Source organism: Tachypleus tridentatus, chromosome 7, assembly GCF_004210375.1.
Source record: "Tachypleus tridentatus isolate NWPU-2018 chromosome 7, ASM421037v1, whole genome shotgun sequence".
NCBI lineage: Eukaryota > Metazoa > Arthropoda > Merostomata > Xiphosura > Limulidae > Tachypleus > Tachypleus tridentatus.
This window is the reverse complement of record NC_134831.1, coordinates 59553742-59577987: the sequence shown is the minus strand read 5'-3', so window position 1 is coordinate 59577987 and position 24246 is coordinate 59553742. Positions and strand designations below refer to the sequence as shown.

The following is a 24246-nucleotide window of genomic DNA, read 5'->3' as shown; positions in this document are numbered from 1 at the left end:
ATTATGCAGCGAGAATGAGGGACAGCACACAGATACATATATGCAAACCATTTTTTGTGTGTTCTTTTGAAAGGGTAGGCGGCAAATATTTTTTAAAGAAATAAATCGATACAAGACAAGATTTATACTGTTTTTGTAAACTAAATAAGAACATGTAAATATGTTGAATTGCATACACTGTACATGTGTAAAAGTTAGGTTTCAACATAGCCAAATGAGGAAAATAGGTGATAGTGTAATAAATTTAGCCTTAAATATGTGGTAAGCCAGTATACCACGTGTTTACTACGTTAAATATGTGGTAAGCCAGTATACCATGTGTTTACTAAACTTTGAAATATAGAAATTTTCATTTAACACGAAACGTCTGACATGAAAATGGCTAACTTTATCTTCCAATACATGGCCAGGCGCTCGACTCACAATCTGAGGGTCGCGGGTTCGAATCTTCTTCACACCGAACATGTTCGTCTTTTCATCCGTGGGGGCATTTTAATGTGACGGTCAATTCCACTATTTGTTGGGAAAAGAGTAGCCCAAGAGTTGGCGGTGGGTGGTGATGACTAGCTGCCTTCCCTCTAGTGTTACACTGCTAAATTTGGGAAGGTTAGCGCAGATAAACCTTGTCTAGCTTTGCGCGAAATTCAAACAAACAACGCTGATGGCATGTTAAAGAAAATTTCGTTCCATTTGTTTTTATTATTTTATGAAATTAAAGCAGCTTCACATAAGTTAGTTAATTGGATGCACACGACCGTTGTAATAAGGTTTGTGCTCCCTATGTCCTCGGTGGACTCAGCAGATAGCCCGATGTGGCTATCAAAAATCACACGTTACCACAAGTTTTAAATCGTACATTTTGAAAATTAATTTTTGACAAATTATTTCAATTTCCTTATCATCTAGGACTTCAAAAAACAAAACACGAAAAATGTAGCAAATTCAGAGTTTCTTTGTTTTAAATTTATTGATTACACTTATATTTTTCAGAATATCATACACTAGTAATCGTTCTCTAGGAATTTTATTTTTTTTTCTCAAATTTAAATCGATGGCATTCCTGTTATTTTGATCTGATAGACGCTTTCAGAGATGATATAATACAAATAAACCCAAAATACGTTGTTTTTCATAATTTGTAATGCATACTAGAGGAATTTAGACATTTTAACAATAAAGTTAAAAAAATATATATTTATTCTCAAGATAATAAGTGGCAGAAATTAAAAGTTTTTTGTCGTTATTACCTGGAAAATACTTTTTTTTTTCTAACTCCATTTCCAAAACATACCACAAAGCGCTAGAAACTTCCGATTTATGGAGAAGATAAGTTTCTGATGTACTAAGATGGGCAACTCATAAATGTTTCGAATATATTTTACTGACTGCTTATAGATATGTTGTCTTCATGTTATTTGTAAGATAATATATATTTTGATGATGTTCTTTTAATTAAAAGTTGTTTTCAATTGTATTTACACAAAAAACTCTTTCACGCTAAAATCGAAATAAAAAAGAAACCACATGTCAAATTGCATGAATGAAAAACAATACTTTATAATGTGTCTTTTAATGATTCACTTCTATTTTACAATAAAATACAAACTGCGTACGAATATTACTTTAAATACATTCACGATGATGCGAACAAAATGAGGAATTCCATCACTTCTGGTGAGTTCATACAAACAGCAAAGATAAAAAAAATTCAGAATAACCTAGTGGCAAAGTAGTAAAACAAAACACCTTAAATGCACAAGAGAAAACCTCGCAAGTACATTTTTTACAGTTATATAACAGCTACTCCATTTGCGAGTTTATAAATTTTCACTAAAAAATTAAAATACCTAAAATGTTATTTTATCTCGCACTTGCTTTTAGATATTCCGTTATTTTGGTATTATTAATATTCAGATGAGAAATCATAATCCGTATGTTTTGTGTGTGTGTTTCCACACACACACACACATATATATATATACATTGAATATTTATTTAATTAGGTTAAGGGTTTGGAAATTTAAAAAATCTGAATCCACTTTCAAAGAATACCACATTAAAAAGTAACATATTTACAGATTTGTCTTTCGCTTTTTAGAAAGAAACAAATCAGTAATATTAAATGTCGCTAGATGACATTGTTCAATCGGAGCATAAGAAACACTTGTCCAAAACACTTAACGTTCATAATGAAATATTTACATAAAATCAGGATTTAGTGATACATCGTAAATAAACATGGAACATATCCAATCTGGAGAAGTATTTGTTTACCGCGATCTAGCGTTCTTTAAAAAAAATCACTAAGCCAAAAATGATTTTAATAAAAAATCAATATTTAGGAAAAAATTATAAATGGAATGAATTTTCCCCAGTCATGAAATACTTGTAAGTAAACAGAAATACTGCATGACTGTCATTCTATTTAAAATTTTCTCATGTACTGCGTTTCCTATAAAAGTGACCCAATAAAGAAATTCCAATAAGTGACACCTATTGAATGAAGTTACAGGAGAACAAAGAAACATTAAAACAAGAAAACATCTCCAAATATTGGTGCCACTACAAAAGCAGGTAGTTAAGTCCTTTTAATCAAAAATTTACTTATACATATAACATTCTCTATTATATAACTGACATATATTACAACTATACAGCTTTGTTTTAATAGTAATGTACAGTTTTTAAGCTAATACGAGCAAAATGTTTTGTATTTTAAGTTATTTTTTGTCAACTCCATATGTTGCATGACAAAACTTAGTGAATTTACTAACTGTTTTTCAACCTAAATTACTTTTTAGGATACAAATAATCCTATAGAATCCTCTTTTTATAACATGTAATAGGTTATATTAATTACGAAAAGTGTTACTTATTTCTTCGTTTGATCTAGTCAAATAAATACTTTAGTACGTATTTAGGGAGTGGAAAACCTGATTTGGTGGCCCTAAACGAAAACCATTAATTTTTTTTATAACAGCATTAAATCATTTGTAATAGTAGAAGTAAGAACGTAGAAAAACATATATGCTTTATCTAAACAACATAACGGTGGGTGCTAGAAGCCAGAATATTGTTTAATTCCTTATATAGACATTAATTGCAACAAAGGTTTGATTTGATTTCACACAAAGCTACACGAGGGTTATCTGCGTTAGACGTTCCTAATTTAGCAGGAAAGGCAACTAGTTATCAACGCTCACCTCCAACTCTTGAGCTACTCTTTTACCACCGAATAGTGGGATTGACCGTCACATTATAAGACCCCTACGGCTGAAAGCAGGAGCATATTTGGTGTGATAGGGATTCGAACCCACGTCCCTCAGATTACTAGTCAAGCGCTCTAACCAACTAGCCATACCACGTCTGTTGCAGAAAATAAAATAACCCGACATCTTATCTTTAATTAGATTTAATGTTTTTTAAACTGTTTTGTTAACCTTTTAACAATTCCAAAGTAATTTAATTGTAGGAGCGTATGAAGGCCAATAATACCTTCTTTCTTAAAGTTAATGTTACCAGTTGGAAGCTAGAACTCCAAGTCACTTAGCAATGGAAAGAGAAGTTTATAGACTTCAAACTTGTTATGGGAATCCTTGTATTTTACTAACTTTTTCACTATTTCAAGCTTCAGTCTGGATAGTATAAATAGGAAAATCCAAGATCATCTCTCTCTTTTGTCAGAATTACTGAAGAACGCGAGGATATCTGTCATAGTTAAACGTAGAACACGAATGTAAAAGTGTTTGTAATTTACGTTAAGAAACCAATTAGGAATCACCAATGTCTATGTACAAAAAAGCAGTGTTTATCACTCATGCTTGATATTATAATCTTATAAATATTAGTTGGCCTATAAAACAACTCTTAATAAAATATTCAAGTTATAAAAGTTTTCTACAAACTGTCTATTTCTCCAAACATCGCAATATATTTGTCATCTGTTATCGTAAAACACAATAAATAAACTCTCTAAACACAAAGTAAATAGTTCCAGATCCAGCTGAGAACACTGACAACAGTTCATCCTCCTTGACTTCTTCGATTTTTTTCAGCTTCTAAAGCCCTTTTGCTATCCTCAACAAAAACCTAAGGAACATAGAATAATAAAATACAGGTATATTCCATTGCTTTCACTTCTTATGGCAGGAAGGGACATATTTAAATATGTAACTATCCAGAATGTATATATTCTACGTTTCATAAATCGAGGAAAATATAACACCACTCTAAACAAACAAAGGACTAACGTGATTTATACAATGAATTAAACTTTTCAACGAAAACAGAAAGGATAAATGGAGTATTTGTGGTAGTTTTTATAACTTTCTATATTCTTCTATTAGTAGCATGGAAGGGAATATTCTGATAAAGGAATGGAAAACGTTTTGAGTTTGGAATAGTACGTATGCTTTATATGTATTTGTAATGTTAACCGTTTTATTTCATTTTTAATATTTTGGCTGATAACTTTTCATAATTATTTATACAATTTCTAGAAAACTTTACTACTGAGTTACCAGGGATATTGTTAACTTGAGGGCTTTTCACGTTAGGATTCGGATTATATTCCTAAGATGGGCAGAGCACAGACAGCATACTGTTCAATTTTGCATTTAATGAAATAAAAGATTTTAAACAAATGGTCTTACTACGTAAAATGGATGAAACAAATGACAAGAAACATCAATGAAGATAGAAAAAAAAGATAAATCTTACTTGAGTCTGTAAATAAAATATATTTTACGTGACAAAATATTTCCTGAACATTGTTATAAGTTCATGCTGTATTGTTATTTTTGCATTAATGGTGAGTCAAAAGTCCTACTGTAGAGAAATAGGTGTGTACTGTAAAAATTTTGTAAGCATAGAGTGATGAAACACATGGGAAGCCATTTGCTACTTGACGTGATACCACGATATAAAGGTCAAATTAAGATAAATCAAATAACATCTTTGAAAACATCAGCGTGAGGTAAAATATGTCGATACAAAAGCTGTAGAGTGCAACGATATTAGTCAAAATTACTTATTTATTCAAATTTGTTCCCCTAAGTTCATTGTGTAACATAAAAAGATACATTCGCACATCCACAAAGTCAATTTGACTTACAAAAGATATATATATATATATATATTCTAATGTATAGATCCTCTGCAGAAATGCATACTTGTATACGATTTCCCATGTTCTATTAAACCTTTGTAAAGAGTTTCATAGGAATGTCTGCATATGCCACACGAATATTTTGTTCATCTGACAGATTTGTTGTAAACGTGGCATACACTCGTACTTTGATTTAACTTCACAAGAAAAAATCCAGTGTTATTAGCTTTGACGATCATGTAGTCCAAGTAGTAGGTCCCTTGCAGTCTATTGTCCTGAAAAAAATTTCATTTGACTAGTTTATGACAGGGTCATCAAAATTAGGTGATGCACCATCCAGTTCAAAACATATCCTCTAGTAAGGTGCTGATGGTAAATTATCAAACAAATTCAATCACAACAACTTGCAAAAATGGTTCCCTATTAATGTCTTGTTATAAAACGCTGGTAAGTTGATAGATGTTGGTTTACATAAATTTGCATGATTTCTCAAATTGAAGATATTTTGTTAAAACATGGTGAGTTATAAAGCTGTGCAAATATATGCGAAACTTATAAGGAAAACCAAGCTTCTGGGTTCATATCGTTGTATACAACAAAAGCTTTTTATGTCACATATCAGGCCGATAGTTTCAAAAACAGCATTTTGATTATCTCTCCATCCTTCTCGGTTTTCCACCATCGTCTGGGAGTTGACGAACTCCAGACCTGTCCACTCCTTGATGTCATCATGTGGTGTGCCTAAGGCAGTTGCAACCTTGTGGCACCCATCTTCTCTCCTGGTTGATTGACTACAGCCAAAATCCACCAAACAGTGTGGATGCAGGTATCAAATGACCTCAAATGTGCCTAAACACCCTATGTCAAAGGATTTGCCATATTTCACACCTACTTCACGACAATAAGAAAAACATGACTTTTAACGCAAGCAGTATACATCTTCTCGCTTATGAGTAAAATTGTCTTTTATCATAGTTTCCAATGTATTGTGCATCCTATTTAACTGTATAATTCTGTAACTTATCTCCACTAGAACGTTCAGTAAGTACAACTTACCATCAAACTTCGACTCATATAATAAGGTTTGTTTATTCCATCGTTCCTCTCGCAGTCCTCACAGAAACACAAGAACAGGGTGTCGATAGCCATCTTTAACAAAGGAGGAGAACCACATGGATCATATTTTTTTATGACTTGAACATAGATTTTCTTTAAATCACAATTATGATACACTCCCATACATAAACTATTACCCAGCATGTATTGTACAGGGTCACGTTTTATTTATCCTGAACACAACAACAGCAATAATCTGTCAAACAAACACACCTGCTTTGAAACAACTTTGATAAAACGCCTAGTAAGAGTAAATTCTTTTAATTAAAACTTAGCTGTAAAGTTTGCTGAGAAAGCATATCATTAGAAACTGAGTGAAAATAATTAACCTGGTAAACGTGCAGTTGGCATCGAGCTCCATAAATGTTTTTTCTATAAATGATTTTAATCTGTTTGTTTGTTTCTGAATTTCGCACAAAGCTACTCGAGGGCTATCTGTGCTAGCCGGCCCTAATTTAGCAGTGTGAGACTAGAGGGTACTAGTCATCACCACCCACCGCCAACTCTTGAACTACTCTTTTACCAACGAATAGTGGAATTGAACGTCATCACATTATAACGCCCCCACGGCTGAAAAGGCGAGCATGTTTGGCGCGACGGGGCTGCGAACCCGCGACCCTCAGATCACGAGTCGCATGCCTTAACGCGCTTGGCCATGCCGGGCCAATGATATTAATATCACGATATCAAACCAAAGAGATAAGCTTTTCTTTTCCATACACTCTGAAATTGTTTAAGACGATTTGGTTTGTTTGTTTTCCAGTTTCGCGTAAAGCTGCATAAGGTCTATTTGCGCTAACCATCCCTAATTTAGCAGTGTAAAACTGGAGGGAAGGCAGCTAGTCATCATGACCCACCGCCAACTCTTGGCCGACTCTTTTACCAACGAATAGTGGGATTGAGCGTCACATTATAACGACTCATAGCTGAGAGGGCGAACATGTTTGATGTGAAGGGGATTCGAACCCACAACCTTCGGATCACGAGTCGAGTGCCTTAACTACCTGACCATGCCGGGCCTCTTTAAGACGAACGATAGTCTTTGTAGAAATACAGTCCAATGACAAAAGCATTCCTGGAGTACAACAGTTATCCTACCAGTTTCATCTCAGTATCCAATAAATAAAAAAGAAGTGTTCCCAGTATTACTAATCTATTATAAAATCAGGTAATACGTGGAATAATGAAAGAGGTTTTGCCACAAGTTTAGGCCCGGCATGGCTAGGTGGTTAAGGCACTCGACTCGTAATCCGAGGGCCGCGGGTTCGAATCCCCGTCACACCAAACATGCTCGCCCTTTCAGCCGTGGGGGCATTTTAAAATGACGGTCAATCCTACTATTCTTTGGGAGAAAGAGTTGGTGGTGGACGGTTATGGCTAGGTGCCTTCCCTCTAGTCTTACACTTTTAAATTAGGGACGGCTCCCTCATGCAGGAGATAGCCCTCCTGTAGCTTTGCGCGAAATTCAAAACAAACCAAAATACAAATTTAACGTTAACATATTTTTTCGCGCATATAAAAAAACAACAATACCCTAATGCTAGTGAAACACCCCAATAAGAATTAAAACAAGAATAATTAATCCATAAAATACTACGTTCATATGGAAATACATAAATTGAAGAAATAGGTCAAATTATCAAAGAAAGACTAAAATAATTTAATCACATAACTAGTTTAATACATCCAGAAGCATCAGCACTGGCAAAAAAAAATTAGAAAACAAATCATATCAAAATGGAGAAACTTTGAAAATTTAAACTACGATAAACCAATTATTCCTCCACTACACAGTTTTAAACCAATAAACATCGCAACTTATGTAAACTGACAGTTGACATTCTCAACATTGATCAAATGTAACTGTGCATAACGTTCTATATAATACCTACTTTCATAAAATAATAAATGACATTACCTCATAAACACCTAAGAAACAATGAGAAACAAGAAAGGCAAAGACACACGCAACTGTTACAGGAACCCATGTGTAGTTCACTCCAGGTTTATCCTGAAATGTAAATGTTGAGAAATACGTTAAGCACACTATCTAAATCTTATATTTCTGAACTTTTCCACTAATACATGTATTTGCTTAAATGATTAGTTCGTTTCTAAGTTGAGTTATGAATACCATTATGCTATTTCTACTTAGAACCAATAGGTAAAATAACATCAATACTGTATTTAATAGGGTAGGCTTAATGCACTGTTACATAATTTACCTAATGACATGACTTTTGACTTAGCCGAGATGGTGCGAGTTGATGGAATTTTAAACTGCCGTCTTGGTTCATATTTAGTATTTTAAGCTAAAAGATACATTATGCCAGCAATGGGTAAAATGACCAGGTCTGAAACCCCAAGGTTCAGGAATAATTAACTCTACATTTGAGCTGCTGAATGCAGGGAGGGGAATCATCCAGTCGCACATGCCGCCTATGTGGTTATCGTTAACTGAATTTAACTTTCACAATTTTAATGATCCTCTCTCTCACGGTTTAAATTGAAGAATTGTTAAGCGATGTATATCGGCGTCAAACTTTGAACCTTCCATCCGCAAAGCCAACATGTTAACTACTAAACCACGTTTAGTCTCGAGCTGGTCGTGTAGATTTCACCACCTTATGATAACCACTATATTTCATAATAAATGTATAGAAATTAAATGCTGAATACCAAATCTAGCGGCCCGGCATGGCCAGGTGGGTTAAGGTGTTCGACTCGTAATCTGAGGGTGGCGGGTTCGAATCTTCGTCGCACCAAATATACTCGCCCTTTCAACCGTGGGAGCGTTATAACGGTCGGTCAATCCCATTATTCGTTGGTAAAAGAGTAGCCCAAGAGTTGGTGGTGGGTGGTGATGAATAGCTGCCTTCTCTCTAGTCTTACACTGCTAAATTAAGGACGGCTAGCGCAGATAACCCTCGTGTAGCTTTGCGCGAAATTAAAAAAACAAACAAACTAAATCTAGCTGGTGGATAATAAATTATCATAAGACTAAACATAAATAAATAAATAAATAAAAAGAACTGAACAACATCACATATGTATATATATAAACAAAATAATATTGATACTGTATGTAAGAAAAAATGCTCCAGAACCATGATCTTTAGTTATTCTAATAAGTCTAATTGGTATTACTATCATGGCCGAAGTCACTGTAGTTTAGATTTCTTACTATTAATTCTAACAAATATTGGACTAAAAACATACAGTAAAATGTTCGGAAAATAATTAAATCATGTATGTTTCTACCATTTCTATAATTTTTTTAATTATTTGTGAGGCTACTACGACGAAGTAAGTTACTTTTATAAGTTCTAGTCCAATAAAGGCGGTTGCCACAGTAACACCAGCTTTGCCAAGAAGCAGGACAAAATCCCCAACAGAATTTATGGCTGCCACCCGTAGTATGTTGTTCGACAGAAGGTGGAAAGCTTTCTGTGCTGCTTTACAGAATGGGTAGCCATATATTGCTAGAAGAAGACAGGTTGAGAGAAATCAAATCAAATAAACTATAACACCATTTCCGTAAATATATGGACGGAATGGAGATTAAACATGAAACATTTTTAGACTTAAACTTCTTTCTATAAACACAATTCTCATAATAGAATGGTTTTCATATCCGATAATTTCGATTATAATTGGTTAAATGCTGTGAGACTAAAATCATTACAGTTCACCAACTTAATCTAGTTCATACCAAAACAATTGTTGGTATAAATAGTCTTGACCGCTAGTATATCTATCGTATACCAACTAGTTTTATGAGAGCTTGCATTGGGCAAAAGTCAACGTCAGTAATAGATACAGGAAATATAATTTGGTTGATATATTATTGCATTAATTTTTGTTTTCACTCACAAGGCGTTATTGTATATAAAAAAAGTGTTTAAAATATATAGTAATTAAACTAAGATGAATAATCTTAGATAATTTTTTCCTCATTACTATGATGTTTTGTGTCATGGTCCTATTTATAGAGTTTTGCTTCACAGCATAATTTGCAATGCAAAAAGCTTTTGCGTAATACAGTGGGTTATTCCAAGTCATTTTTATATGTTCCCCAAATTCTGTGAAGCGTGCAATGGATAACTAGCTTCAGGGCCCCATTTAGCAAGTCTAAGACACAAACGTTTATGGAAAATACCAATAAACGATACGTCATGAATTCCATGGAAGATGTCAGTAAATGGTACGTCATGAATTCCCGTTAGTGCTCGTATCGTTCTGAAAAGCTGGATTATTATTTTTGGCCTGTATCTGGATTGTTTGTCTTTATGTAAACTTACTTTATTATTATTATTATACATTCTGTAAAAAGATTGCATTTTCTCTTTGTATTAGTAAATTATCTTAATAATATGCAGCGTTCACCTAGGCGTTTTCTCTCAAATATTCTAATGTTTAATACACCACTGTCACCACAACCAAATCTTGAAGAAACCTTCATTAATGCTGTGCATCATTTTTGAAATTTTTATATCACTAGCGGAATGATAACAAATTATGTGGACTTTTACAGGCACGTAATACAAATATTCTTTGTTCAGTGTGACAACATATTTTTGCTTATCACATGTCAGCTGACATTAACATAACTTTACACAGATGGTCTTATCCTCCGCTATGTCCTCTGAGAAGAGTGTGTGAATACGACTTGCATCGTTCTTGTAGACCGATGTCCGTGTAAACTATCTTGCTAGAGAGGTGTCTACTTAAACGGCAGTGAACTTCAATATTTTTGGACTACTTCTAGAAACAAGCTCTTTAACTTCATTCTTTACTTTCGGTGTGTGACTGGTAACCGGTTTTGTTTTAACTTGTTTTACCTCTGATGGAATCAGCCTTTCTTTGCTTTACCGGTACAGTTTAAAACTACAGATATTCCTTTATTCGCGACGTTAAATATTCTTGTTTTGCAAGCTTTTAGAACAGCGAAATAAGAAATTTTTGCAATGAAAGTTCTGTAATTTAACCTTTCTATATGGGGTCAGTCTTAAGTGCCCTCTGTGCTCGCAATTTACATTTTTTTTAATGAATTCTAATAACAGAATCAATATTTAACTTGTTAAAGCAGGGGCGACAGCTACAAGACAAGGGTGACCGGGTATGTAAATCGTTAACATAGATTGTTTATTATGTTTTCAACCATAAAGGTACACATTTGGTTGTCTGTGATGGGTATGAAAACCAAAATTTTTGGCAATAGGCTCTCTCATTTTAACTGTTGAACCACTGGATAGGGAGAACATGTATGTCGAAGTTCCCGCGTTTAGAAACAGCGTTGCCAGGATGAGGCCTAAAACTTCGAAGGCAACATGTTTTAACGTCTGTATTATATGTATCTATAATGCAGACGATAGAACATTATTTGCTATATAATGATAGTATTATCATTAAGTTGCAGTACAGAAACGGTCAATTCGAAATTTATGATTCTTCTTAAGGTCAAGTCTCTACGCGTAAAGGCACTTAGCTAAAAAAATTCACATTTTTCTAAATAAGCTCTAAAAGTGTTTTACTCTAATTGCTAGATCTACAACTCATTTACCATACAGTTAAACTCTACTCAACAAAATTAGCAAGATTTTATAACTGTATGACTTATTTTAACTAATACACAAAAGTACGCGACAATTTTCTCATGTGTATCTAAATACTTTAATACTGTTTTTGTTAAGTGAAATGATACGAGTTATACTAACATCTATGATTCTTCTGAAAGTTTAATGTGATTTTGGAGACAATGTTGCGTCACTAAAATGATGAAATAACTAATGTACGTGTTTTAGGATGATAAACCTATTATCCTTTTATGCTAGGTCAATTAGAGTAGAAATGTTAAAATTCTGTTACCATAAACATTAGCTATAATTATACCATTTCTATTTAAAAGATCCAACTCATTAGTTTTTGGTTTTAATTTTTTAAAGGAAATAATTTTGTACATTTTTAAACTTTTGATAGTATTAACTTCAAGAAATTTTGAATTTAAAATTCTCAATTTCACAAAATATTTAAAAATGTGCATTACAGTTTACAACACGAAATATTAACCATTTACAAAATTCTCTTAGACATTAAAATAAAAACACAAAGACTGTTTGTTTCAAGTTGAGGACTAAGCTCCAGAATGGGCCATCTGTGCTCTGCCCACCGTGGGTATCTAAACCATGATCCTAGTACTGTGAGCCTGCAGATATACTGCTGTGTCACTGACGGGCATAAACAGAGAAAAATTAACTGAAAGGGCATTAAAAAGTAGCAATTCAGAATGCTTAAAACATTTTCGCTTTAATTCATCAGTAAGGAAAAAGTAGAATAGAATAGAAAGCTTACCAATTTCAATAAAGGCATTTCGGTTCAAATATACCAAGAACTTTTCAAAGCACCATAGACAGCAACTGCAGCATTTAATGGCCGTGTTACACCAGGTTGGATGGTTCTTCATGCTACGAAATGACCGCAGAAACATAGTTTGTACTAACTGATCAGACATAATAATTTACACAGTATGCACTGAGAGAAAAGCAACTTAAACTTATATCGTAATCAGAATACTTGAAATGTATATTAAGTATGTTGTTAAAGATACAGAATGACTTTAGGCACAACGTGAACTTCAACAAAACAACGAATTCATTTAACTGAATTGTAACAACTCACGCACATATCGCTTCTAGTTCAATATATGTCTGTATCTCTGGGAGGATAGGCCTACTCAACAGATATGTATATGTTTGAAATCAACTCAGTAATAGCTGTTTCTTATAATTTTAATTCATCAATCCTCCCTGATCTCTTGATAGACTCAGCAGATAGCTCGATGTGGCTTTGCTATAAGAAAACACACACATGCTCTCTGATCTAAAAGTAATATTATAAATTATTAATTATATTCTTCGTTACCACGTAACCATATCAAGGCAGTGGAGTAAAGTGTAGAAGATACAGAAACTAAGGCATTGGACTAAAGCGTAGATGATATGGAATCCAAGGAAATAGAGTAAAGAGTAGAAAATATGGAAACCACAACAGTGGATTGAAGTGTGGAAGATGTAGAAACCAAGGCACTGCACTAAAATCTAGAAGATACGAAAACCAAGGCACTGTACTAAAATGTAGAAGATACGAAGATCAAGGCACTGTACTAAAATGTAGAAGATACGAAGATCAATGCAAAGAACTAAAGTGTTGAAAATATGAAAATCGATGAAATGGGCTAAAGTGAAGACATGTGGAAACTGTGGCAGTGGACTAAAGTGCAAAAGGTCTGGATATCAAGGAAGTGAACTAAAGTGTAGAATATAAGGAAACGAAGGTAGTGGAATAAAGTGCAGAAGATATAGAGACCAAGGTAGTATACTATATAAATGCTGTCAAAAATAACGAATACTTGTTTTAAATGTTTTAACTAGCCAAGATCGATATAGCTAATGATCACTTGGTAGTAGTAAGTAGAAACTAGGAATAGACGTTAAGAATCACTACTACAGAATTAGCATATAAAATTACTTTTATCTACCAACTATAAAATTACCATTGGAATATGCTAGTAAATGAGTTTAAATATAGTTATGTGATTACTTAAAATTACATTTTTATATTCCAATGTCCAATCTGGATGGTAATATTGCAACCAGATGCCAATACTTAAAGTAATTAAAGACACCCATTTATGTATCGGTGAAAGAGAGATAACCAGGGCATTTAAATGCATAAACTTGCAGCATGGCAGCTTAATAATTTCACTTTTGATGGCGTTTTGTTTGTTTGTTTTTGAATTTTGTGCAAGACTATGCGAGAATTATTTAAGCTAGCTATCCCTGTTTTAGCAGTGAAAGACTAGCGGGAAGGCAGCTAGTCATCACCACCCATCGCCAGCTCTTGGACTACTTCTTTACCAACGAATAGTTAGATTGATCGTAACATAATAACGCCCCCAAGGTTGAACGAGCGAGCATGTTTGGTGTGACGGGAATTCGAACCCATGAAACTCCAGATTACGAATCAAGCCTAATCAACTGGCCATGTCGTGTCATTAATGGCGTTTTGGTACTTTTCTATTATCATAGATTTTATTCCTTTTTACTTAACTTAAAAGTATCGATTTCAAATTATTTTATATTACTATTTATTTGGTAACATACTTCAATATTTGGTTTCAATCTCCTCAGTAGTTTCGGTATTCTTTTTTTAACCATATATTTTCTCGGCTTCAGTATCGGAAAAAAAAAAAATCCCCATATTCTGCAACTTCTATAATTAGAACTTTCCGCTCGTCTTAAACGTTGTTCTATTCACAGAGAAACTTCACTGCACAACATAAGGTACTTCAACGTTGTTGATATTGTTATTATCTTTTGAGTGCAAAGCTACACAATACGTTACCTGCTCTGTGCTACAACGGGAAATTGAACCCAGACTTTAGCGTTGTAAGTTTATAAACTTACCACTGCTCCATCAGGGAGGGGGGGGGGCTATTTTAAATGTCATAAATAAATGAGAGATTTTTAGTTATAAAAGTTTCAAAGTGCTGACATGTTTTTCTCTGTTCTGCTTCTCTTGCGGATATAAATTTCAATTGTCTTTGTACGAAATTAAATTTTATGAAATATATTACAGAATATTTCTATTTTACTAAACATTTTTCCTTGTGAGATAAAGTTGCTTTTATATTAATTAAAGCTGCTTTAATATTTGTTTAATTTGGAGTTAATATATTTACATTTATTTTAAAGATGAAGGCTTAGTTCAGTTTTCAATGTTTTCGAGCCTATCTGACAGCTATGGTTGTGCTTTTCTCAATAGCTTTTACTGTTCAGTAAAAACTGAGTTATAATCACTTTGTATGAATTCACAGTTTTTATACTCTGTGTTATTTGATAATCTATAACTTAGGTATTTTTTTCTATGTTAACAATATTACACTGCTTTGTTATTTTATTCTGAAATTTAATTTCAAAACAAACTACACATTTTGCTTTTTCCTTAGCATGGTTTATTGTTCTTAACTCAAGTTTATAAAATAAAATAGATATACTTACAATCAGAGAATGAAAACCTGTACTCAAAAAAGAAACAGTTAACATATATCATTTATTGAATGCAAAGCTGCAACATTTAAGTGTTTGATTTTATTGTAAAGGATAGAGAAACTTAAACTTCTAACACCATATTTTAGAAGTTAAATAATAAAACCTTTTGAATTACTCGTGAAGCATTATCCACAAATTTCATTACATGCAAACTAGACCAAGAAAAAATGTACCACTTCATCTTTGACACTTGCTTGTCAAGAAAAGTTACTATTGACCATTCGTTAGTGAATAACTTTCACGTACCAGAACGAATGACTTACAACTCAAATTTGTGATTATTCACTTTTAAAGATTGCTGAACCACTGTCTTTTTAATAAGATCATACATAAAAGAATTATCTGAAATTATAATCCTAATCTAAGGAGAAGTTTGTTTGTTTGTTTTTGAATTTCGCACAAAGCTACTCGAGGGCTATCTGCGCTAGCCGTCCATAATTTAGCAGTGTAAGACTAGAGGGAAGGCAGCTAGTCATCACCACCCACCGCCAACTCTTGGGCTACTCTTTTACCAACGAATAGTGGGATTAACCGTCACATTATAACGCCCCCCACGGCTGAAAGGGCGAGCATGTTTGGCGTGACGAGGTTTCGAACCCGCGACCATCAGATTACGAGTCGCACGCCTTAACACACTTGGCTATGCCGGGCTCTAAGGAGAAGTAAAACTTTATTAAGATCTCATTTTTCTTGTTAATACTTTGCAGATACACTGTTTTCAAAATAAGCTAATCACAGTTTTCTGTAATCTAGCTGTGACAAAGTACAAATACTTTTATGTAAAACAAGTGTCAGATGACCAGTGATTTGACATGGTATTCAAATGTCTACTATTTGATTCTATACTCATAAACGTTCAACTGGTACTAAAGATTTTTTAGTTAAGGAACTCATCAGAAAACGTTTGTTAATGACTTGACTGACCACATTAAACACTAAAGAAGTCATCCATCGACGTGATAGTTGAGAATGACTGAATGAATGAGATGCTGGCGTAACATGACTTCCCTCCTTTATCAGAGTTGTTTCAAGTTAACCATCGCTGGATGAAGATGAATCATGTGCTGAAAAACATGATGTGATTTCTGGTGTTTTTCACTGTTTGTGAATTGCGGAGTCCAAAAATTTGACAGTTGTTTACCAGTTCTGTTTAATACTCCCATATGTTAACAGGTTCGTAGATGTAATTAGCGAATAGTTTTGTAAACATAAGTAATATTAAAGTCACCACATACGATCCTAGAACACACGAGGGTAGGTAATAGGTCTTTAAACCTGAATAGATTTTTAATCTTGAAAGGTGATTTAACTATCATTCGTAGTTGAACTTGTAGATGCGTTTTTTAATTATTCTTGAAATTTGTGACTTCGATATAAAATTTTGTTCACCTTAAAAAGAATGATCAATGTTAATGGATATTTGTCTACAGTATATAGTTTCTTTAGGGGTGAGTTTACATGTTAGGGGTAATAAGAGTAATAAGTAAGGAATAGCCATTGCTTATTAAAACATTATTTAAGGTGTTTATTTTGGTATGAAGAGAGAAGCAGTTAGAACAGAAATTATTGAAATCGAGAACACCCTAATATTGCTTTTACTTGTGAAACCTAAAATAAACGGGATAAACTGCTCTTTCATGATATCCAGACAAACAAATTATTTACCACATCTGTTTATCGTAAGAAAACATCTACAGGTTTACATAGTCGTTTCAATATCTTTATACGTACCAGTTTTAAACAAAGCCTTATACCCAGTTTTATAAATGGAATACATGTGGAACTCTGTGAGTGAACTCAAATCATTTATGTTTGAAAACTCTCAGTATCAAAATACTTCACTGTTCTAAGCTAAGAAAGAAAGGAAAATGGAACTTTTCCAAAACCACATCAGTTGGGTCCCTTCTGTGCTTACTATCAGTTTCATTCTAATTCTTTCTGTGTACACTAGTGTAGTTCAAACTGTTCAAAGCACACTATATTTATTTCTCTTCTTTACAAATAAAATACAGACCACCAGACTCTCGTTTTGCTTATAAATAAACTCAGAATGACGTAAGTGGTATAAAAGTTTATATTAGTGGGAGATTTACTCTGATTTCTCTCAAGTTAGTTTTGACAAACACTAGCAGATCAGCTTGAAATATTCTTAGCACATAAAGTTCTTACGAATTATATAAAATAGGAAGAAAACAATAAGATCTATATATATATGCATATGTGTGTGTCTCTGTGTTATAACCTATGTATATCTGATACGAATGTACTTACTGCCGTTCCAAATACTTGAAGATAGCTCGGATCAGTTTAACCAGTGCAACAAAAAAAGATCCCAAAGCAACAGAACCCAAATGGTAACGAATTAAGTTGTACAGACTTGTAGCGATGGGTGTACTTAGTTTCTTTTTATCCCTAAAAAAAGAAATACATTACAGGTAAACACCAATGATTTCTTTGCTGTAAATAAAAAAACAAAATGAATTTGCATAGCAACTTGAAATAAATAAATCTCCACATCATGTATTTTTGTTTCATGAAGACATAGATGACATCATTTGGTGGCTTAGCGATGAGCTTGAGAAGCTATATGAGGTTCAATCCCTTCTTTTGAGCACAACACTGTGTGGCATTGTGTTTAATAACAAGTAAATAATCAACATAAAGATAACAATATCCGTTATACAGAGTTTCATGTTCAAAAGGAAAAAAAAGCCATGAACTTCAAGCAATTAGTTTTAAATAAATGAATAGTGTTGAATGGTTTGCTTCTACAAACAACGTGCAATAATAGTAAATATTATGAGAAATGAAACTCAGCTACCTTACTCTTTTTTTCGTGAAAATTTCTTAGAAGATACAGATCTTGTTTCTTTTTCTCAAGGACATTCATATATTAGATTGAATTATGAAAACCTTTATTTATTTGTTGAATTTATTTGAGGACTAATTTTGAAATGATGGGCTAAAGGCAATGTAAATAGTCAATACACCCACTGTAAACTGTTGGACTGCTCTTTACCATCAATTAATAGAATTGATCATTACATTATAACACCCCTACGATTGAAAGCGTGTTTGGCATCGTGATTCGATCCCACGTCCTGCAGAATGTCCTAAAATGCCAATCATACGTATGAAAGTCGTTCATTATATAAAGTTTTCAATTAGAGTACTTTTTCATTTTCTTAAGTTTCACAAAATTCACTCGAAACATTTATCCTGGAAGTTAAGAGTATCTGAAAGGGTAAATCAAGATAAATTATATGTTTAAGATATTACAGGGTAGAGAGCTTGCATATCGAATATTATTATAGATTTGAAATCTACCGTTTGAGTAAATTTTGATATTTTAATATCTCTTTTTACTTTATTAAAGTTTTGAAAACAATAATTTATTGATTACTAAACCTAACGAAGAAAAATATAAACATCATATTGAATTTTCGGTGATTAAGGGAGATTATTGACATTGAATAACATCGTTTTGGTGGAGTATTGTGATAAATAACTCTTGATTAAAAAAGGAACAAGTTATACTGTTATTCACTCTTTAATCTCATGTTTTCTCAAATCGACAAGAAAAGCTATTGAAACTGACCTGGTGAAAAACCACGTGGCAACGGCACCTGCTATGACAACGTGTTGGCAAGATATGACAAACTGGGTGAACCAAAACAGGGCCAAGAGATGGTACCATTTCATCAGCTTTGAAAAGAAAACAAAATATTAGTATTTTACAAAACTATGCATAATTATTTTGAATGTAAAATAAAAATATTTGCAGAAACTGATCACGGGATACATTTTTACTAACTTGTAGCTTACTTGGAAAACAGAAAAATTAAGGAAACATTAGTAACATATTGTAGCCCAATGAAGTTCCTAGTTTATATAGAGTTAAATAGATTTTATGAGAACTATGTACAAAGCTGACACTGTGACATGTCGTCGCAGGTACGAGCCGCCATGACACCGTAAGCGTAAAGTACAGCATGCATACGTTTGGCCCATGACAAATTTCCCATTGTGAATATTTTTACTCGTGTTACTTATTGACTTGGATTTAAAATCCAGATCATTCATAAAAAATTCGAAAAATACGAATTAATTTTGTTTCATATCATTTTTTAACTTTTCGAGAGATGAGATATTTAAACTATTTGTAAAGAAAATAACTCACATGAATTCTTAGTAAGTATAAACCTTTCTTAATGAAGGGAAGTGTAGGTGTAGTCAGGATGGATTAACGTGAGATATTTGTACAAATACCAATCAAAACTAGAATATTCGTACCTACCCTGAAGAAAGTAGTAAGATGGAATGTGACGTAATCAGTTTCGGGGTCGACTGCGACATCCTTCGCTGTATGAATGTATAGATAGCCCACAAACCAGCCTACAACTATTGCGGCTAAAGTAACGAAAGTCTGTAAAAAAGTTTCACAAATAACTGTAAGAAAGGAAAACCAAATTAACTTTATTTTTACTTTAATAGCAAAACCTTCAAATTCCGTTTTCTTCACTTGAGAGTGAAAGTTAAATCTCCTGAATTAATTATTTTTACCTTAAATATGTTAAGTGTAAGTTCATGTAAATCCGAACATGAAGCTAAACCTAACTATCACTGGTTAGACTTATTTGTGTGTAATAAGAGTTATGTTATCGAGAGTACGAAAACAAAAATACAATGTTTGTGTGTTTGTTTTGTACTTCGCGCAAAGCTACACGAGGGCTATCTGCGCTAGCCGTCCCTACTTTAGCAGCGTAAGACTAGAGAGAAGGTAGCTAGTCATCAACACCCACCGTCAACTCTTGGGCTAATTTTTTACCCACGAAGAGTGGAATTGACCGTAACATAACGACTTCACGGCTGAAAGGGCAAGTATATTTGGTGTGACGGGGATTAGAACCCGCGACCCTCGGATTACGAGTCAAGTGCCTTAATCACTTGGCCATGCCGGGCCAAAACTCAATTAATGCGCAAGTAAAGCACCTAGAGAAGTTCCCCGCTGGTACAACAGTAAGTGTACGAATTTACAACGCTAGAATCAGGGGTTCGATTCCCCTTGCTGGACTCAGCAGATAGCCTGATGTGGCTTTGCTATAAGAAAACACACACGCATACACACCTAGAGAAAACCTGGGAGAAAAACACGTTAATGTTCGAGCTCTGCTTCTTATCTTCTTTATTATATCCTTGGACTTTTAGGCCAAAACAGTAACCTCCAAAACGAATCGCTTTGGATGTTGTGTTTTAATAGATGGATAAATGTATATATTGTTTTTAAAGTCAAGGAGCACAAAAATAAACATGTTTATGAGTAATTTGGTGGTTGAATGAACCAAGGTTATATTTTTTATATTATCACTGAAAATAGACTATATTTTTCCTTTCCATAGTGAATATGACAGTAAAATCTATAGGATTTCGCATCTAACTGGTATTTTATTTTAGGTACTCATATATTCATAAATGTGTAATATTAAGTAGCTTAGTGTTTTAGTCTTTGACAAGTAATCTTACGTTAAACTCCTAAACACAGTTTAAAACATTTGTTTTAGCTATTTTTCGTTCATTCCTTTTTGATATATAACTTCACGATAATTAATTTTAATTCTATAGAAAACGGTATACAGCATCAAATTTCCATTAATACTCATCTTCACCCTCCTTAGATATAACATTTTCATAATTAATTTTAACACTCCATGAATCGTATCCTCTCAACTTTTCAAAACCTTACATTTCAAGTGGGTTTCTCGTCATTAAGAATTTCTAATAATTAATTTTAGCCCTCTAAAAACCGTACACATTCTCATTTTATGGTAATTCTCCTTTTCGTAGGTAAATAAATCACTCTCATGAAACTCTAATTAAGAAATTAACTTTTTTCTATAAAACATTTAAATTATGTTTGTTTGTTTGTTTTGAATTTCGCGCAAAGCTTCTCGAGGGCTATCTGCGCTAGCCGTCCCTAATTTAGCAGTGTAAGACTAGAGGGAAGGCAGCTAGTTATCACCACCCACCGCCACCTCTTGAGCTACTCTTTTACCAACGAATAGTGGGATTGACCTCACATTATAACGCCCCCACGGCTGGGAGGGCGAGCATGTTTGGTGCGACCGGGATTCGAACCCGCGACCCTCGGACTACGAGTCGAACACCTTAACACACTTGGCTATGCCGGGCCGTTTTAAACTATGAATGGACATCAAATCATCCTTTGAAATTCAGAGTATGTTCCGATCTAAATACTTTAATGCCTACACCTTTATGGTTAGTCTTCCAATGGCTCAGCGACAATTTTCGAGAGTTTATAACACTAAAAAATCGGGTTCCGATACCCGCGGTGGCCAAAGCTCAAATAACCCAATGTCTAACTCCGCGTCTAATAACAAACAAATTCTTTACATTTATGGATCGCTACAATCTATTTGTGAAGGTCGTGTGACTACATATATTGGCAGAATACAATGCACCAATTGAAAATACGAGAATCTCAACCAGAACCAGTCAGAACTGTTAAATATTTGTGAACGCTTTTCCTATCTAAACACATAGCAAAAGAAAAGTAATCATTCCGTATCTAATGACAGTCTGAAAAAAACAAACCTATTATCATGTAACTATAAAGTTCACATCCAAGAAAATTACTGATGTTGACTGGAGCGTTCAACATTATTTTATTTTTTAAAAAGCTATTAAAATATTTAAAGTACAGTTATACTTAAACAAAATGTGATTTCAATATATAGACTTTTCCTTAAACAGTGAATGAAATACTACATATGACGACTTTATAGGTAATAAAAACTTATGCGTACCTTTTTAAAAATGCCGCAAAATGTTTATATTAATTAACCTTCACGCATGAATTTTAACTCCGAATTTTACATACCACAACTGGTTGAAATAGTAATAACGGCATAGTTGCCAAGGCCTTCCCTGCTTCCTTAAACAAAGCTGACACCTGTGGGGGTTAAAAAAAAAGTCGGTCCTTTCTGTTATTTTTTAAACTGAAGAGAATATATCTTTTGGTGTTTGTTACTGTCAAGTGAGCGAAATATTTTAAAGTGATATCTATATCCCTTGGTGTTATTTAAGAAACTAGGTTACAACATGTTTTTTTCTAATATTTTTAAGTGACAACAATAATGTAACATATAAGTTTATTAAACTGCTTGTTGAGATATTACTGCTTATGATATAATATTGTACAAGTATTGAACTATGTTTTGGTCTCAACCCATTGTTCTGGGTTGAATAGGACCAAAGAATCATCACCCCTAAAAGACATTAAAAACATCTTGTCTTTCCTTTGATCAATTCCCTCCGTTTATAAAAAACATTTGATCGACATTTATAAGTTTAGTCCAGTCTACAAAATGCTTGTAATTTTATTTTCTGTTCATTTATTTGCTTTGTTTCGGCTATTTATTGGTAAAAATTACTGTAAGCTAGGTTTTGTCAGTTCCGCACACTGTTAGTTTTAGACATTAGATCACTCATGGCACGTTAAAAATATGCTTTGGTGACTATGTATAAATTCGTAAAATAAGAAGGTTAAAAATCATTTTAAGATTTATTTGTTACTTCCTGCTATAAAAGATAATTAGTCAAGGTTCTTGTGAGAACCTGAAAATTTTATTATAAATAAATGGCAGCACATGATGGAATGATCTTTGTCATCTTATACTCAATGTATCTCCAGATGAAATATACATACACAGTGTTGCGTTTACTCAGTGAGAGTTCAGAACCTTGACTAATTTCAACGTATCTTACGTTGACATATCTACTCATCTGTTCTTACTGTTCACGTACATTTTAATTTTGCATGCGTAATTTAATCAAATAAAAACATTGAATAGCAGCCTCCAATGGCACGGTGCTTTTGGCATCTTTGTCACATTGGTAATAAAACATTTGATATAAACACTTTTACAAGTAATGCCTCAGTTGAATCCTGTGATTTTGAAAGCAAACCATATGTGTCTTGAGATAATCACGTATTACAGTACAAATAACAACAATCACAGACATATTGAGTTAATCCCACGTGATTGGTAGACTTTACACCAATTGCTGCTAGTCTTTGAAAAAAATTAAAAAGTGATTTAAGTATATTGGGTCTATTCTCTAACATAATTAAGCATATCTCTATCATACTTACTAATTCTATTCTTTTTCTCATGATAATGATGATAAGAAGGAAGATGACCTGTAAAAGAAAGCCATTTATGTGATAACTCAATAAAATGATTATCTTATCATTAGTCCATTGTTAATGGTTAAAAGTTTCACACATGTAAGTACAGAAAAGATCGTTTGCTTGTATCAGTAGTTTGTATTTTATTTTAAAACATACTAAACTGATGTACAATAATGACAGTTTGTTTTCACATCACTTCCAGTTAAACAGATGCATCTTTCAGATCCACATCTTAGCTTATTGTCTTGGTTTCGTGTAGCTAAAATCGTTAATTAAATATTACCTTAATAGTGTTGGTTAGTTATTTCACTGCATTAAATGCGCACACGTTCTCCTCTATAAGAAATGGCTTTAAAATTTCCAAAATTTCCCAGTTTTAAGTCTCAGATAACACTGTGTAACAAAATTTTTACTTTTTATTGTTCCTGGGCAGAAAGTGTTATTTTCCAATTGCTTATGCCTAAAGCAAATGGAAAAGGACTATTTTTCTTTTCAAACTTTGCTTTTGCGACCTGAGTTATGAAATTTTCAAATTTACCAATTTTCCAGAACATTCCAGGTAGATTCAGTGATGAGGCCTCAATGACTTGATCAGAGATCTTGATCTAACAAAATCGAATGCCGATCTTTTGACATCTAGGCTCAAGGAGTGAGATTTGTTAGATGAAAGTGTGCAAGTCGCAAGTCAGAGGAAGCGTCAC

General features: G+C 33.4%; 1 protein-coding gene across 1 annotated transcript in view; it reads right to left on the bottom strand.

Annotated features, from left to right (window-relative positions):
- Nucleotides 1–1537: 1537 nt before the first annotated feature.
- Nucleotides 1538–24246, bottom strand: part of LOC143255758 (choline transporter-like protein 1) — a 75593-nt gene continuing 52884 nt past the window's right edge. Inside the window, exons 10-19 of the mRNA XM_076511936.1 lie at nt 23507–23554; nt 22232–22303; nt 19631–19759; nt 18932–19038; nt 17605–17745; nt 12575–12687; nt 9539–9705; nt 8142–8234; nt 6164–6256; nt 1538–4089 (exon numbers count right to left, since the gene is read on the bottom strand). Of these exons, the coding sequence (XP_076368051.1) occupies nt 4024–4089; nt 6164–6256; nt 8142–8234; nt 9539–9705; nt 12575–12687; nt 17605–17745; nt 18932–19038; nt 19631–19759; nt 22232–22303; nt 23507–23554 (1029 nt within the window). The 3' untranslated portion in view covers nt 1538–4023. The remainder of the gene's footprint in view (nt 4090–6163; nt 6257–8141; nt 8235–9538; nt 9706–12574; nt 12688–17604; nt 17746–18931; nt 19039–19630; nt 19760–22231; nt 22304–23506; nt 23555–24246) is intronic.